The sequence below is a fragment of the Sinocyclocheilus anshuiensis genome, unplaced genomic scaffold, assembly GCF_001515605.1.
Source record: "Sinocyclocheilus anshuiensis isolate Anshui unplaced genomic scaffold, SAMN03320099.WGS_v1.1 scaffold637, whole genome shotgun sequence".
Taxonomy (NCBI): Eukaryota; Metazoa; Chordata; class Actinopteri; order Cypriniformes; family Cyprinidae; genus Sinocyclocheilus; species Sinocyclocheilus anshuiensis.
The window spans coordinates 260,864-277,009 of NW_015539816.1; the positions used below are offsets into that span (position 1 = coordinate 260,864).

The window sequence follows — 16,146 nt, forward strand, 5'->3', positions numbered from 1 at the left end:
TGGGTTTGCTGGAACCACAAGCAGTTCTGTCTTGGCAAGGTTGAGTTGAAGGTGATGGTCCTTCATCCAGCAAGAAATGTCTGTTAGACAAGCTGAGATGCGAGCAGCTATCGTCGGATCATCAGGAGAATGAGAGAGGTAGAGTTGAGTGTCATCAGCATAGCAGTGATATGAAAAGCCATGTTTCTGAATGACAGAACCTAGTGATGTCATGTAGACAGAGAAGAGAAGTGGTTTAAGACCTGAGCCCTGAGGCACCCCAGTAGTTAGATGTTGCGACTTGGACACCTCACCTCTCCAAGATACCTTGAAGGATCTATCTGAGAGGTAAGAATGAAACCACTGGAGTGCGGTTCCTGAGATGCCCTTTGCCAACAGGGTTGACAGGAGGATCTGGTGGTTAACCATGTCAAAAGCAGTGGACAGATCCAGCAAGATAAGTATTGAAGATTTGGAATCCACTCTTGCCTGTCTTAGGGCTTCAACAACTGAGAGCAAGGCAGTCCTGGTTGAATGTGCACTTCTGAAACCAGACTGGTTGCTGTCGAGGGGGTTGTTCTGTGCCAGAAAGGCAGAGACTTGGTTGAACACAGCTCGTTCAAGTGTTTAAATATAATATTAAAAAATATTTATAAAAAATATATACACATTTTCTTTCGTTTTAATTTCTTTAATCCTGCAATGTATTTCCTATTTTTAAATTTTGCTTAAAGTATTATCTTTAAATTTATATACTGTGTATCAAAAAATTAAGTATTTTAGTTTTTTTATTAATTTTTTTCCCCATTTGTTCCAGTTTAATAAGAATTATATAAAAATTATTACTTCCATTTTTATTAAGCAACTTCACAAAATTTCTCTAAAAAATAAGACGTAATATCTTAGATTTATACATTTTGGCATATACATTTCATCCAAAGTGACTTAAATTGCATTAAAGGTATACATGTCCTCCATTCTTTGGTAATCAAATACTAAGTAGGAAATGATGCGTGTTTTTAGGGAAGAGTAACCCATACTGTGAGCTAACCATGGGCGCTCAGTGCTACACGTCCCGCCATCAGCCCGACACGCTCAACCCCAAATGGAACTTCAACTGCCACTTCTTCATCAAAGACCTGTATCAGGATGTCTTCTGCCTCACCATCTTTGAGAGGGACCAGTTCTCTCCTGACGGTGGGCTTCTATGTGGCACCACACACACAAAATATACATACACAAAAACATATGTATTTTTCAACAAATTGTGCTTTCAATACAGATTTTCTAGGTCGTACTGAAGTTCCTGTAGCAACAATAAAGAAGGATCAAGATGGTAAAGGTCCACTGGCAAGGCGTCTGCTGCTTCATGAAGTTCCAACTGGAGAGGTCAAAGTGCGGCTTGACCTGCAGCTCTATGATCAAACACCTCACCCGTGAACTCCACATCTGTTTCATTAGCACTACAACATTTAATAGATCACTTAATAAAAGTTTATTCATTAATGTTCATTTTTAAAAGTATAGGAATGCCTCTGTACACTTTTGATATGAAAAAGGTGAACCACTTAGCATAAGTTTACATGCAGTGAAATAGAAGCTGGTAGTCTCATATCTACTCCCACACATGCTTGATGTTGTGTAATGGGGAACATTGGGTATTATCATGATGATTTGTTTGGGACAGGAACTGGTTTGTACTTTGAAATTTGTAAATTTTTAAAGTGCATTAGTAATCTGAACATATTCTACTTTTCGGCTGTTTCCTTCAAACAAAATTCCTTTGATTTGGTTTTCTAATCTGTTAAATGTGCCTTACTTTTCCTTTCATTCTTTAAAAGCCAGGGATTGCTACAATAGTTGAGACAGCTCTGAAATACACTGCTCAGCATTATCAGTCACCGGCAGCCTTTAATGGATTTTATTGTACTGTACTGCCTTAATCCGAACACATTATGTACTGCAGCTTCCTAAGTATAAATAGACTCAAATTATGTCACTGAAATTGCTGAAATTCAGTCATTTGTAGATTCCACTAAGCCAATCATACATGTGCTTCCCCAACCTGTTTCCAGAGCCCTTCAGCGCATGTTTAATTGTTTTATTATTAAATACTGAAACACAGTTTTAAAAACACTGTAATATATTTAATTATATAAAGACCAAATTATATATAATGTTATCCGAAATTGTGTGACAACACAAATTATGCTTTCCATTCCTAATTGTACAAATTTAGGGAAGATTTATAAATTCTTTAAGAATGTATAATATGGGTCTTATATGGTTTTCCTTTGATGATTTTAATAACAGCATTTGGCTTTATGAACAGACTGGATCTGGATGTTGTACATTTGAGTTGTTGATGATGAATGTCAAAAGTTTGTGTTATTTGTTCTTTGTTTTGTTATTTGTTTAATGCATAATTGTATAAACATCTATAGGAATAGATTATTGTATGGGTTTGGGCACAATTCATATACACCAAAGACAAAAATAAAAACGGAGAATGTTAACAATGCTTATCATAAAATAACTGTTTTCTACTTTTTGTTTGTTTTGATATTTTCTCTATACATTTATTTTCTTTTTATTTCACATAATTAAAAAAGAATTATGAAAAAACATTTCAAAAAAGTGGAACCATAAAAGATTCTGTAGTGTGAACTATTCTTAATATATTTTCTTCAACATGGCTCTAACTACATTTGATTGTCAAAATCTGATCACCTAACAGCTTTCAGATATTGCAGAACAGAATATTCATTGTTCAATAAGCACTAGACACATTACACACTGTACACCTCATTATTTATTGCACTTTAATGGTATAACAAGCACCATTCTCAGTAATGGAAAACCCGTGTGTATATACAATCTCATGTCAATAAGGCCCTAATGAACGCTGTCATCAACAACAGGACCAGCACTGAGGGAGGAAGCACCGTCCCTCTGCCAAAGCCGAATGTGGAGTGCATGTACTCCTGAACAGCGAGAAATGACCTCAGTATTACTGAAACGGAATGACTGACACAAAAGCAGCTCAACATTGAGCTTGAAGCAAGTACCTTGATTTAAACAGACTGCGGTTCTCCCAAAGTCTCTCTGAGGCAGTATCTCTGGAGGCTTTGGCCTGTGACTGTTTACGGCTCTGTTGGGAAACAGGTGGACTCTGGAGATGTTCCTCCACCTGTTGCCGGCGATATACATGACCTAGAATACACAGTTTAAAGGTAATAACAAAAGCCATTTTGTTTACCTCATGTGTTTCAATGAATTCCCCCTCAAAGAAAACCCCAAAGCAGTTTAATAGCCTGATCTTGAATAACAGCAAAGAGATTTGTAAAACTAATTATTAGTTGACAGCACCTGTTTGGCAGCGAAGTATTGCTGTCTTTTCCTTAATCCTGGCTCGTGACTGAAGAGACAGCGGATCCTCCAATGTTGGGGTGGAAATCTGCACCAAAAAACAAAAGTTTTTTAATCCTTCACTAAATCAATTGCATACCATTGTTAATGCATTTTGTTTAGTTGTTTAACTATTAACATTAAAAAGAAGATGATATGACTCACTTTGCGATGATGTGGTGTGTTGAAATGGTGCTCGAAGGGGTTGTACTCCAGAGGATCATAACTCTCTAGAAATACAAAACCCTGAAAACACAATATACATTTTAGTTATTAGGGAGGTTTTGGAAATACTGCAGTTTTCCATAATTTTCATGTGTTGTGATCATAAAAAATTGATCATTGTTTATTGACAGAGTTATTCCATGACAGTAATAGGCTTAGTAATAATCTTTGCTGAAGTGTGCTGAACTCAAAAATATGCAGTTACTGTACTGTATGTGTTTAACCTAAGATATATTATATTAAAACTATGTTTTTATGAGTATTTTAAAAGGACCATTTTTAGCATTTTTATCTGTAATTATAGAAATTATATGTAAAAAATATAATATTTCTCAAATTGCAACGACACCAAAACTTTGCCATGATAAAGTGTATTCATCTTCTCATGCACCAGTGTTGGGGAAAGTTACTTTTAAAAGTAATCCATTACGATATTGTGTTACTCTATTAAAAAAAAAGTAACTAATTGCATTACTTTAATGGCAAGTAATGCATTACATTACTTTTGCATTACTTATTGTCACCTGAGCTGGGACTGCTTATGAACAAAAAAACAAGAAGTTATATTTTTGGCAACTGTAAAGGCCCTCACACACACACACACACAAAATTAATAAGCGTTAGCCTGAAGGAACTGCCTCTGTCTCTGCACCTCACTCCTAATTTCTCTCAATACGGGCACAGAAGAGGTGTCAGTTAATAAATGGGAATACAAAGTACCTTGCATTACTTCTTTAAAAAATAAATAATGCGCTACTTGAAAAAGTAATCTGATTACATAACTCACGTTACTTGTAATGCGTTATTCACGCTGTCAACCAAGTTTTTTATTCATGCTTGATACGATTAATCAAGTTTAACATATCTGCCTTGTAACAAGAAAATAGACAGAATTATTTTTTTCTACTATAACAAAAAGTAATATTATTGATATTTATATTGTTAACTGCATTTCTGTACTTTAAAAGCTACATTTTGAAAATTCTCTAATTAAGGGTTACTATGAAATGGCAGAGTGTATTGATTTTTCTATTTTGTTCTGTAACTTAAGTATCTTAATGTTACAGTGCATTGCTACTGTAACAGTATGGTTATTCTAATTGCTTCTAATACTGTACCTGTACCTTAGCATTACAGTAGTTAATGTAGTGTGCATGCATGCTCCTCATCTTCTGTGTCTCAGTGTAGCCATGGCGTGTAAAATGTTGCTCAATGCTCTGCTGTACCGGCAGCCACACATTCTGTGTCCAGCGCTTATGGAGCAGTTTACGTTTCCTCAGGTCCAGTGTGCCTCTGTGAGTAAGGTAGTGATCCAGATTCTGTACTGACACACACAAACACAAACACAAATTATTCTGAGGTAACAGAAAGATTCAAGTCTGAAAGGCCACCAAAAATATTACCTTTATGAATCCAGCCTCAGTCTCCAGCAGCGGCTGTATAATGGCATCAACTTCTTGCTGTTCGGAGTGTAATTGTTCCTGCGGTTGAACAGACAGTAAGTGGAGTGAGTGCGCAACATTTATTTAATACATAGTGTGTTTATATGCAAGTGTGGGTGTACCTGTAATTGTTTTTTGGAGCTGGGAGAAAGGGTGTGTTGCGTGTCATCTGCAGTCTCTGTTTGTGTCATCATGCTGGTTTGTTGGTGCCTTATTCTCTTTCTTAATTAATTTCCTGTCTGACTGACGTTCATCAGTTCACTGATGACAGAGGTTTGTAAACACTATGGGCACAAGAGCGATAACACTGACATATGCATAGGTTTATGGCAGTGCTGGAAATCATTTTATATATGTGAACCTGGACAAAAAAAAAAAGAGTCAATTTTTTAATGGTCAAATTTTTTTTTAAATTGAGATTTATACATCATGTGAAATCTGAAATCTCATCTGAAAAATGGTTTGTTAGGATATTTGTCTGAGATACGACTATTTGAAAATCTGGAATCTGAGGGTGCAAAAAAATAAAAATATTGAGAAAATTGCCTTTAAAGTTATCCAAATGAAGTTCTTAGCAATGCATATTACTAATCAAAAATTAAGTTTTGATATATTTACGGTAGGAAATTTACAAAATATATTCATGGAACATGATCTTTACTTAATAACAATGAATGATTATTGGCATAAAAGAAAAATCGATAATTTTAACCCATACTATATATTTTTGGCTATTGCTACAAATATACCCGTGCGACTTATGACTGGTTTTGTGCTCCAGGGTCACATATGCTAAAACAGTCTGATGTTCTCAAGCCACAATTATTATTCATCAAAATACATGCAAAACATATAAATAGTTGATTTCTGTTCTAAAAGCCAATAATATTCTGCTGAATATGCTGTTTAACCCTTTAAAGCCAACTGAATCATATTTGATTTCAAAACTTTGCTGAAAAACTTGTACACAATCTACTACATGCCTTCTGATTGATACTGTTTATACTACAGTATATGAGCTATAAAATCCTGCATTAAATATGACAGAAAAAACACATATGCAAACTTTTTTAATAGATGTCAAATTTCTAAATAAAATGTTCCAATAAAAATAGACTTTTCTCAGTATTATTTTATATGTCAGGCTTTACAGGGTTAATGAGCATCTCAATATTTCCTCTCTAATGTGCTGACACAATGACTAATATTAAATATGTTAGAAATCAAATATCTATTTGGAACAACAACACTCGATTTACTGCTACTGTAAAGCTTAATTTGATTTAAACAAGTATTGTCTCTTGTGTTGCTAAATATAATAAGGCTGTGACACCATGGGTCGAGTCTTGTTGCACTTGTTGAGTGTAACCTGAAGTGCAGCATCTAATTCCCCAGGGGTTTCAGCACAGAACACCCTGACGCCTCTCTGTACATGCAGGGAAGAAAGAAAAGGTATCCATGCATGAAGTCCTGAGCAGTACAGTGCTGAAAGACTCCGCCTGGCAGGACCATCCATACATCATTTGTATAATCTGTATAATACTTGTATAATTTATTCATTTCTTTTTTCTTTTTATTTTGATTGATGGCAGCTGAACAACAAAAAACATACCTCTTCAGGCACTTTATGCATTTTTTAGTGCCTTCAGAGCAATGACCACGTAAACAATGCATTACCCTAGACCAGGGGTAGGCAAGTTCGGTCCTAGAGAGCCGCAGTACTGCAGAAGTTAGCTTGTTCAGGTGTGTCTGATTAGGGTTGGAGCTGAACTCTGCAGGACTACGGCTCTCTAGGACCGAACTTGCCTACCCCTGCCCTAGACACACCAACAAATGTAAATAATGAATCTTGAAAATAGTTCGACAAGTTAATAATGTTCACAGGAACTTGTATTCAGACAAATTGACCAAGGCGTCAAATGTTTAATTAGTAAGGTTTGTGATAACGGTGGATTCGCATTGATCGAAACAAACCACATCATTATGTTACGACATTGTAAGGCAAACTGATTAATAAATTAATAAAGTGCCTGAACCAGAAGGTGCGAACCCGGTTTGTGGCTGCCAAATGTATTAAAACGACTAGATTTACATCTATCATCCCTCAAATTATTTACTGTCGTTCTAAATTAAAATGAGTTTGAAATGTATGCAGGTAGGCTAATGTCAAATTGCAATAGGGTATTTGTATAGTCCACGAAGTCACTGAACTGACTGAAAATGCAGTCATTACTTGCTTATTTAGCAGTGATACTCACGGCGTTGTCAAGCTGATGCGGAAAACTGAGTTCAAAGCTAGACACGCGACTCCAAAAACTCTCCCTTGTTGTGTTGCTATGGGTGACGTCTCTCAAACGTAACGTAATTACGGGCGCGCTCCCACAGAACGTAGAGTTCAACGCGTTGTGCAACGACTCAATTTGAACTGTCAAAATTGTGCCCGCTGTGCCTCTGACCTGTCATTTATTCCACTAACAATCATTCTGGATTTTATTCATAACATCATGATTTTTGGAAATAATAAATTTGTCTAAACAAGGAGTCAAGTTCCCTGCTTGTTCTGTTCTAGTTAGGCTAGTTGAGTTAGTAAACCCAGAATATTTATTTTAACCAGTGTGCATCCCAACGTTTTACTTTATCTACACATCCTTCATATTTTCCCCCAACTGTATAAACTATTGCCTATATGGTAATATGTACATGCTGCCATTTATTGCAACTGTTTTGCTTTTTTTTTTTTTTTAAAGGGGTCATATGATGCGATTTCAATGAACATTATGTTGTGTATTTGGTGTAATGCAATGTGTTTATCATATGACCCCTTTAATGTAGTCTTGCATGGCATGTGTATTCAGACTTTCTGACTTGGATCAGCATGAGTCTGGTCTGCTTTGCATCTTGTTCTGGAGACCAACTTTGCGTCTGGCATGCCTGAACCTGACATGCTGAATGTGACCAGCCACAGGAGAGCAATTCTAAAATAGGTAATAATTTGAACAACGTTCAAAAACATTTCTGCTCATTTCTTCCATTCAGTACAACAACAGGCTAATACCTGAAATGTAGTAATGCCCAAGAAATCACAGCACAAACATAAAAAGAGTAATTTTAAACTTTTTGGCATTGAGTACTGTTTATGAAACTGGCCAAGGCCCACACTATTATATTATATTATATTATATTATATTATATTATATTTGTAACCAACCTATGGGATACCTGACAATAAACAGTTATATTATATTATATTATATTATATTATATTATATTATATTATATTTGTAACCAACCTATGGGGTACCTGACAATAAACAGCTGAATAGCACACAATATAAAAATCTAGACATTAAACTTGTGTGGGCTTGTGGAATACGTCATGTGTTATACGTCATTCCTGTCACATGATGAGGAAGAGAAGCTCTTCCTGCTTAACAAAACTCTTATAGTAGCCGGCATTCATTACTGATGGTTTTGAATGATTTATGCAACACAACGCGTAAAAAGACAGTATAAGTCATTATAATCCGTAATTATGTCCCCACTGGATGCAACAAATGCCTCGTTTATAATGGGTTTTCATGTTTTTGTCTCGTCGCTCCGGCTGGACAGGGCATCATCACAATATGGTGAGGGGCGTAACATTTCCGTCACACGCTTGAGGTATTCGGCCAATCACAACGCACTGGATAGTTGGCCAATCACAGCACACCTTGCTTTTCAGACCGATGAGCTTTGTAAAAATCGACGTGTTTCAGAAAGGCGGGGCATAGAGGAGAAACAATAATGTACAGTATGTGGAAAATGTGTTTTTTTAAACCGCATAAACACATTTCATTACACCATATACACAAAATAATGTTATTTTTAGCAACATTATATGACCCCTTTAATGTAATTAAGTATGGTGAGAAAATTACTGGCTAAGATTAGTAAATGCACAAGTAGCACATTATAAATACATAAAAATACAAATTAAATAATGTATACAAAATAAATACAAATTAAAAATACATTTGTGCCCCGCTAGGCCACAAAGTCAACAACTGTTTTTAAACAGATTTTTAAAGTTTTCTTAAGACGTATGCAGCCTGTTTAAATACTAATTTATCTATAATTTTATTGATAATTTTCATATATTGATAAAAGTCTAAAATGCTAAATTTTTTGTTATACTGAATTATTTCAATTGTTGTAACATTGAGTCCTCTGATTGAAAGTACTTTCCGTTTTTTTTATCAAATTAGTTAGAAATTAATCTAATTTCTAGAAATTAGAAATCAATCTACACTAGTCTAGAGCCTCTGAATATAAATATTTCACTACCATAGTCGATACACTAGATGGCGCTCATACTACATACAGTAACTTAAATGGTTTGCAGAGAGCAGTGTTGCCAACTTTTCAGACTACCCTAGCAACTATTTCTTCCAAAAGCACTTAGCAACAAATTTAGCTATTTTAAAAATTGATTTGGCAACCTTTAGCAACTTTTAATAAGTGACTCAGACAATAAAAAGGCACACATTTTCCATCCAGATTACACAAAAAGAGGAAACCACAGATGCCTAGCAGTACACACATCACATCACATGAATTGAGTTAGCTGCTATTTGCAATTGTTCAATTTAATAATAATAATTGAATAATTTGATAATTGAATAATTGTTCATTTATGATACACTTTGTTAGTAGCTTGTACCTGCGATTGTTGATCAGTTAGTATACTGTAAGAAAAATGGAAAATCTTTCAGGACATTATCCATTATCCATCATCCATTGTAACCCGAAAACACAATGCGTAATTTAAAATGTAGGTAAAAAACCATTACGGAAAATTCTTTCATATTAACATAGTAGATTGTGCCTTATTTTTACAGACTTTTCTTAGAGTGTAGCATACTAACTAACTACTAATACACTGCTTAAAGCATATTAGTTGAGAATGTGTAGAATTACTAGTTTACTAGCTACTAAAAAAACTTAAATTGAAATCATTCAAAAATGTGTACGTTTTCAATAATTCAATGTATTTAAAAATACAGTTATTTATATTTTAATATTATATCATGCATGTTATTTTACAAACAAATCTAAATTAACATATATAAAATATATTTTTTGCTGAGATTTGATGATGTGACAATTTTGCGTCGTGATTACGCAATGACGTCATTGCGCAATGACATCACAACGTCATTTAGCAACTTTAAGCAACAAATCAACCATCCTTTAGCAACTTTCTCTGAAAATTAGTTGGCAACACTGGCAGAGAGACAGATCAAATTCAATGTGTCGTCCTCAGTTGGGAAAACGATTCCGAAATCAAGCAATTAAGTAGGTTTTTAAAAAAAGTATTACTTTAAAAATTGCATAAAGGTGTATGTTTCTCATAGCTAACAGAGATCGGCTATGTTTAGTGTTTTTATTGTTTAACAGTGTTAATATCCTATTGAGTTTTGATAGATCAGACCCACTCCTATACACTGATAGCCTCAAATAGGTACACATTTTTGTTATGGTCCCTTCTTAAGACCGTTACTGTCACTTAATACGAAATTACCTGGAACAATTTGTGAAATATTATTTCAAACAGTATTGCTTTTCATTTATTTTCAATTTAACATATTAATAGATTAATAGAATAAAGACCAAAGATTACCTGTTAGATTTACCCAAAACGAAGGGGGTTAAATTTGTACCTTTATTTAGTAAAAATGTGGAACTTTATTTAGATCCTGGTTCCTGCGGTGGAAACACACCTGCGTCCCAATGTGATACTATATCCATCCTATCTGCCCTAAATAGTATTGAAAATTACTAATATGATATCACATATAATTTAGGATGGATAGTATGCACATTGGGACACAGGCACCGAGTACCAGCCCAAAGTTCCTGGGGAAAGTACCTGCGGTGGAAACAGGGCTTAAAGGGGTCATATGACGTTGCTAAAAAATAACATTATTTTGTGTATTTGGTGTAATGAAATGTGTTTGTGCGGTTTAAGGTTAAAAAAACACATTATTTTCCACATACTGTACATTATTGTTTCCCCTCTATGCCCCGCCTTTCTGAAACGTGCCGATTTTTACAAAGCTCATTGTTCTGAAAAGCGAGGTGTGCTCTGATTGGCCAGCTATCCAGTGCGTTGTGATTGGCCGAATACCTCAAGCGTGTGACGGAAATGTTACGCCCCTTACCATACTGTGATGCCGTGTCCCAGCGCGATGAGACAAAACCAATAAAAGCCATTATAAACAAGGCATTTGTTGCATCCAGTGGGGACATAATTACTGATTATAATGACTTATACTGTCTGTTTACGTTGCATCGCGCCGTGTAAACATAAAACCATGTCTGCATTTGTGATCGGAGAAATGACAAACAACAACTTAACTTTTATAAAGTATATCTCTTTGGGTTTGAGACTAGTCTTTGCACTCCAAAGAGAAAGGAAAACTTGAAATCGCATCATATGACCCCTTTAAGATGGTTGCTCGGTGTTTAAACCATAGACTGTATAAAAACATGGACGTAGTGTCCGTAACGTCACCCGTAGGTTTCTGAAGAGCATTTTTGAAGCTCAAAGTGGGCGGAGCGGGCCGTCGCCATCTTGGCAGCGCGTCACTCCCGGATAATCGAAAATGGGCAACGAGGCGGGAGCTGGTTGCTGAAACCACTCCCACCTAACTCGACGGCGGTGACAGCAGCGGCAATCCACCTGTCACTCAAGTGGCCACGCCCTTAATTATGCAGAACTTTAAAGCTTAATATAATTTAAACGGATGAGTTATAAAAATGTCACCCCCCTCACAGTTGTCATGAAGGGCAAAATTAGCTATATAGACCAAAACCACTTTTTGTACCAGGCTGTAAACACATTTTTTTCTGCTGTAAAGTTGGACATTTTAACGCGGGGAGTCTATGGGACTGACTCCCTTTTGGAGCCAGCCTCTAGCGGCCAGTCGATTTGCAGTTTTAGTCACTGTCGTGTTGGTTTCACAGAGAGACCGGAAGGTTGCCGCTTGGTTTAAACACGATTAGACGCAATATTGAGAACATATACACTAACGTTCCAAAGTGTGTGTTTGTGTTTTAAATAAATTATTACTTGCACGGATGCAATAAATTGATAAAAAGGTGCAGAAAGACATTTACATTGTTACAAAATATATTTTTAATTAATGATATTGATTTGAATTTTCTAACTATTAAATAATCCTAAAGAAATCTGTTATTTTAAGCTGTAACAATATTTTTGATCAAATAAATGCAGGTTAGCTTAAGTCTTCTTTCAAAAACATCTGACTGTAGTGTATATCAGTTGTATGTTTACGTTCTGAAAAATACTTGTGCACAATTTGTGTGTTAATGAGAGTGTCTATGCACTAGTTTCATATACTGTATTATCTATATATGCATGTATGTGTACTAGGGGTTGAACAACTTCTGATTTTTTAAAGTCGACTTTTATGTGATGAAAAAAGTCGAAGTCGACTAGTCGCTGATGACGTCATTAATGAACAAACAGTGTTGACAATACATTTCCACGCTGAATGATTCTGTGTGTGCGCGATCTGCGCGTGATGTACTGTACGAGCTACTGTCTGTAATGTGTGTGCATTACAGTGCAGCAGCGCATTAGATTAGAATTAGGTACGCATTAGATTAGGTGATTAATTTACCTGTACAATAAGCTGTTTAAAACGTGCATTCTCCTGTTCAATTTCGAGCATCCAGTAATATAAATCACACTCACACATGTCGTGGAGCGCTTTCAGAGTATGTATTTATTTGTCATTTTAACTGTTTGGAAACAGAGCGTAAATGTGGAAGTCCTTCAAAGATTTCTTATCCTGTTGCGCCCTCTATAGGACCAACGACTAGTCGACGTCAAGCTTAAAGCGTCATGGCAGAGCATTGAAGTCGACTAGTCGATTAGTCGGTGCAACCCCTAATGTGTACATACATGTAGGACCATGTGTGTGGTCTTGAGCTTGATGGACCGCACACAATGCAACTGTGTGATCCGCAGTGGTGATGTAAAAATGGCATTGAAGTAAGTGTGAAAACGTGGTGTTCACATGTGATTGACATCAGGATGGACAGTTACCATTAGAAGAGTCTCTGTATCAGAGTGAAAATGACTCAAAAATGACAATGTTTATATAAAAAATATAATATTTTATTTCAAACTACAAAAGTGAAAACGTAACTTCTTGGTCACACTTCTCAATAAAATATTGGACAAACTGTAAGAAGAACAGTCAAGTCAGCACATGAAGCTATTATTAAACATGGTGAAGCAAGAAAATAAGAAAGACATCAAATGCTTTAAATTTAAATTAACTTGAGCTGTACAAAATATGTACATTATTTACAGCTTTCAAAAAATAGATACTATAATAAAAAAAGAATGAAGCTACAATTCATCCAGTCTTTTTGACAGGGGTACTGACGCTCTCCCATCAGGAGGGGCCAGACAGTCGAAGTCAAACACTCAGTGCTATATTAACCTTCATAGATCTTGGCCAAAATTCATGTCTCGGTTCAGCTCAATCAAAGTCTGACAAAATCAACTAAAACATAAGAGCACATCAGTTTCTCTCTGTCTCATTCTTCCGCCTTCTCTCGGCTTGGTGAGGCGATTAGCTTCTGGGGTTAAAAGCTGCCTTCCATTTCTTACTATTTTTGCTCTAAGAATCTGAATCTTCCCACCAGAGTTTAGGGGAGGGGCTTGGCGTCATCTGCCAATCAGTGACATTGGGCGTCACAGAGTCGGACTATAGTGCAGTATTGTTTTTTAGGGGGCGTCCGAACAGAGCCCCGTCATTTTACAATCCCCACCCCCTAGCCTTAGACATCCACCTTGACAAATGAATACACATACAGAATATAAATCCAGAGTCCACGTACAAGATACAGACATATACACGCAAAAAGACGTAAAATGAAAGCAACAAACCATAAAAAGACAAACAAGTACTTTGTGCTGAGATATGAGATGGATATCTGTTCGATTCAAGTGGACAGTGACTGCATGGAACTCCTTGGCATCCCTGCCGCTGTCTCCTTACGCCATGTCACCAACCATCTTCTTGTAGTACATGGACTCAAAGATGTCGTTCTCCCCAGGGCAGTTGTAGTGGCATGCGCAGGTCTTGATGAACATCATCTGCTTCTTCATGACTTGGCCATCGGGGCACTTGAACTCCATTGGCAAGGTGGCAGTTCTGTGAGGGGTGCAGCAGCGACCGTCTGTGCAAACACCGCAGAACTTGGGCCTGTAAGACTTGGTAGTGGTGCAGCCAGAAATCTCAAACTTCATGGGTTTGGAGACACGTGGGGTGCGGATGCACTTCTTCCCTTTCTGTAAAGACAAAGAATGAAAATTTAGCCAGCAAGTTCTGTGATGTCATCATCATGCATCAATGGAACCAAGAGTAAGCTGCGCTGTGATTGGTTAGGGAGGTAAGTTTCTGCTTACCCTGATTTTCTCCTCCAGGTGTGACTCGCAAGGACGGACCATGCAGAGGCGGGACTGCTTCTCAAGACGGCATTCGCGGTTGTCATTGGTGACACGGGTCGAGATTCCCAATCCGCAGGTCTTTGAGCATGCGCTCCATTCTGTGGTCTGAACCAGGCAATTCTCTCTCATCATGGAGGGATCGGGCCCGTATGTCTCCTCCTCTCTGTAAGCTACAAGACAAGACGTTACTCAACACATTCCTTTCAGCAGCATTATGTCATCCTACTGTTCATATCATTACATCATCGCACCAGAATTCATTCAAACCAGCATTCCTTAATGGAAACCATTACTGTGTCTTAATCACCACTTTGTCAATTCTGACTCCGGGAACAGTCTAGATCAAAAAATGCTCACCTGCCAAAGCTGACCCCACAAAGGTGTTCTGATGAGGGGAGTCGCACACCCACTCCTCGCAGCACTTCCCTGGGACCTTCACCCTGCGGGGCATAGGGCAGTCAGGACTGGGGAGCCTGATGTCCATTCCACAGAGGGGCACGCAACCTACGGCGCCGTCCAGACACGTGCACTGGTATTTACAACTGCTCTGGAAGGACTCTCCGCTGCGGTACACCATCCCGCTGAACACGCAAGTGGCACCTTCTCTTGCTGTGGGACGGAGACAGAAGGTGGTTACAACTCTGACTCAACTCAACAATTATAGATTCAGTGTCTGTATGTCAACGGTCAAGATCCTAACCTGTGCAGACCCCAATACGACGGTTGCTTGGGGAGCCGTAGTCACAGTAAAGGCCTTTGTGGGGGTCGCAAACGTCTCGCTCTGTGCAAAGTTCGCCCAGTTGCTTGGCACACACCCGGCAGCACCCACAGTTGTCCGGCACCAGGCTCACACCAGGCGAACACTGGGGTGGTACATCAGGGCATTGGCATTGTCCACTACACTCCTGAGCCACAGCCTGAGGAGTAAGACACATGTTCTTGTAAGACGTTGTACATTTGCTCAACAATGACTTTAAAAATGGGTTAAAATGAGGAATGTTATGAGCTGTTTGTGTCTGGTAAAAGACTAAACTTATAGTCTGTTCTTGCTAATTCTTAATAACCTGGATCTCTAGATGCATTTAAACAGGATAGTGGTCACGTTCTCATAATAGTGCATTAAAATGACTTACCCATCCACAGAAAGTCAGGCACAGCAGAGCAATCACCCTTAGATTCATTCCAGAAAACATGATGACCTCTTCTTTCCAATCTCTTTTACAAAATAAAAATCTTCTTTTGGGATCCTACAACGTCTTACCGCTGTAATGCAGTCTTCTCTTCAGATTTGATCAAGGCGATCTCGTTGTGTAGTCTCTAGTTCCTCCTGATAGTGTCAAGTGAAAGCTAGAGTTTAGCTTCGGTATGAAGTTTAGGCTGAGCCGTGTCGAGTGACTGTTGCTTCTCTCTGGAGGACTTGGAGTGTTCTGATTCTCCAGCAGCAGCTGAGCTACCTTTATACACGCCGTGCTGCGGTGGACTGCCTCCACCTCAATGGAACGCTGGATAAACATGGACATTCCTGGCATTCTTTCCTAGTTTCCTGCCCCCCCCCTCCCCTCT

The 16,146-nt window shown here is 37.6% G+C and overlaps 3 protein-coding genes across 5 annotated transcripts in view; 1 reads left to right on the forward strand and 2 right to left on the reverse strand.

Annotated features, from left to right (window-relative positions):
- LOC107683978 (intersectin-2-like) overlaps positions 1-2,134 on the forward strand; it is a 42,817-nt gene extending 40,683 nt beyond the window's left edge. Inside the window, exons 34-35 of the mRNA XM_016480083.1 lie at positions 1,003-1,176; positions 1,262-2,134. Coding sequence (XP_016335569.1) covers positions 1,003-1,176; positions 1,262-1,419 — 332 coding nt within the window. The 3' untranslated portion in view covers positions 1,420-2,134. The remainder of the gene's footprint in view (positions 1-1,002; positions 1,177-1,261) is intronic.
- A 546-nt stretch (positions 2,135-2,680) lies between these two features.
- fam228a (family with sequence similarity 228 member A) lies at positions 2,681-7,460 on the reverse strand. 3 transcript variants are annotated; one of them, XM_016480002.1, is made up of 8 exons: positions 7,313-7,460; positions 5,177-5,338; positions 5,016-5,093; positions 4,839-4,931; positions 3,553-3,633; positions 3,349-3,436; positions 3,048-3,192; positions 2,681-2,963 (listed from the first exon to the last, which is right to left on the reverse strand). In XM_016480002.1, the coding sequence occupies exons 2-8, from the start codon at positions 5,246-5,248 to the stop codon at positions 2,891-2,893; spliced, it is 630 nt and encodes a 209-aa protein (XP_016335488.1). In that variant the 5' UTR covers positions 5,249-5,338; positions 7,313-7,460; the 3' UTR covers positions 2,681-2,890. The 3 variants fall into 3 exon arrangements, with proteins under 3 accessions (XP_016335488.1, XP_016335486.1, XP_016335487.1); XM_016480000.1 differs by having other exon boundaries at positions 2,755-2,963; positions 4,731-4,931; XM_016480001.1 differs by having other exon boundaries at positions 2,755-2,963; positions 4,737-4,931; positions 7,313-7,459.
- Positions 7,461-13,252: 5,792 nt separating this feature from the next.
- On the reverse strand, positions 13,253-16,031 carry ccn2a (cellular communication network factor 2a). The gene is made up of 5 exons (XM_016480003.1): positions 15,717-16,031; positions 15,284-15,500; positions 14,941-15,192; positions 14,542-14,753; positions 13,253-14,424 (listed from the first exon to the last, which is right to left on the reverse strand). Exons 1-5 carry the CDS (start codon positions 15,774-15,776, stop codon positions 14,128-14,130), a joined length of 1,038 nt encoding a protein of 345 aa, XP_016335489.1. The 5' UTR covers positions 15,777-16,031; the 3' UTR covers positions 13,253-14,127.
- Between the last annotated feature and the right edge of the window lie 115 nt (positions 16,032-16,146).

Coding starts and splice junctions, on each gene's coding strand:
- ccn2a (XM_016480003.1), bottom strand. CDS start 15,776: ATGTTTTCTGGAATGAATCTAAGGGTGATTGCTCTGCTGTGCCTGACT. Junction 15,501..15,716: donor GCCTGACTTTCTGTGGATGG/GTAAGTCATTTT, acceptor CTTACTCCTCAG/GCTGTGGCTCAGGAGTGTAG. Junction 15,193..15,283: donor TCGTATTGGGGTCTGCACAG/GTTAGGATCTTG, acceptor TCCGTCCCACAG/CAAGAGAAGGTGCCACTTGC.
- fam228a (XM_016480000.1), bottom strand. CDS start 5,248: ATGATGACACAAACAGAGACTGCAGATGACACGCAACACACCCTTTCT. Junction 5,094..5,176: donor GCTCCAAAAAACAATTACAG/GTACACCCACAC, acceptor GTTCAACCGCAG/GAACAATTACACTCCGAACA. Junction 4,932..5,015: donor CTGAGGCTGGATTCATAAAG/GTAATATTTTTG, acceptor GTGTCAGTACAG/AATCTGGATCACTACCTTAC.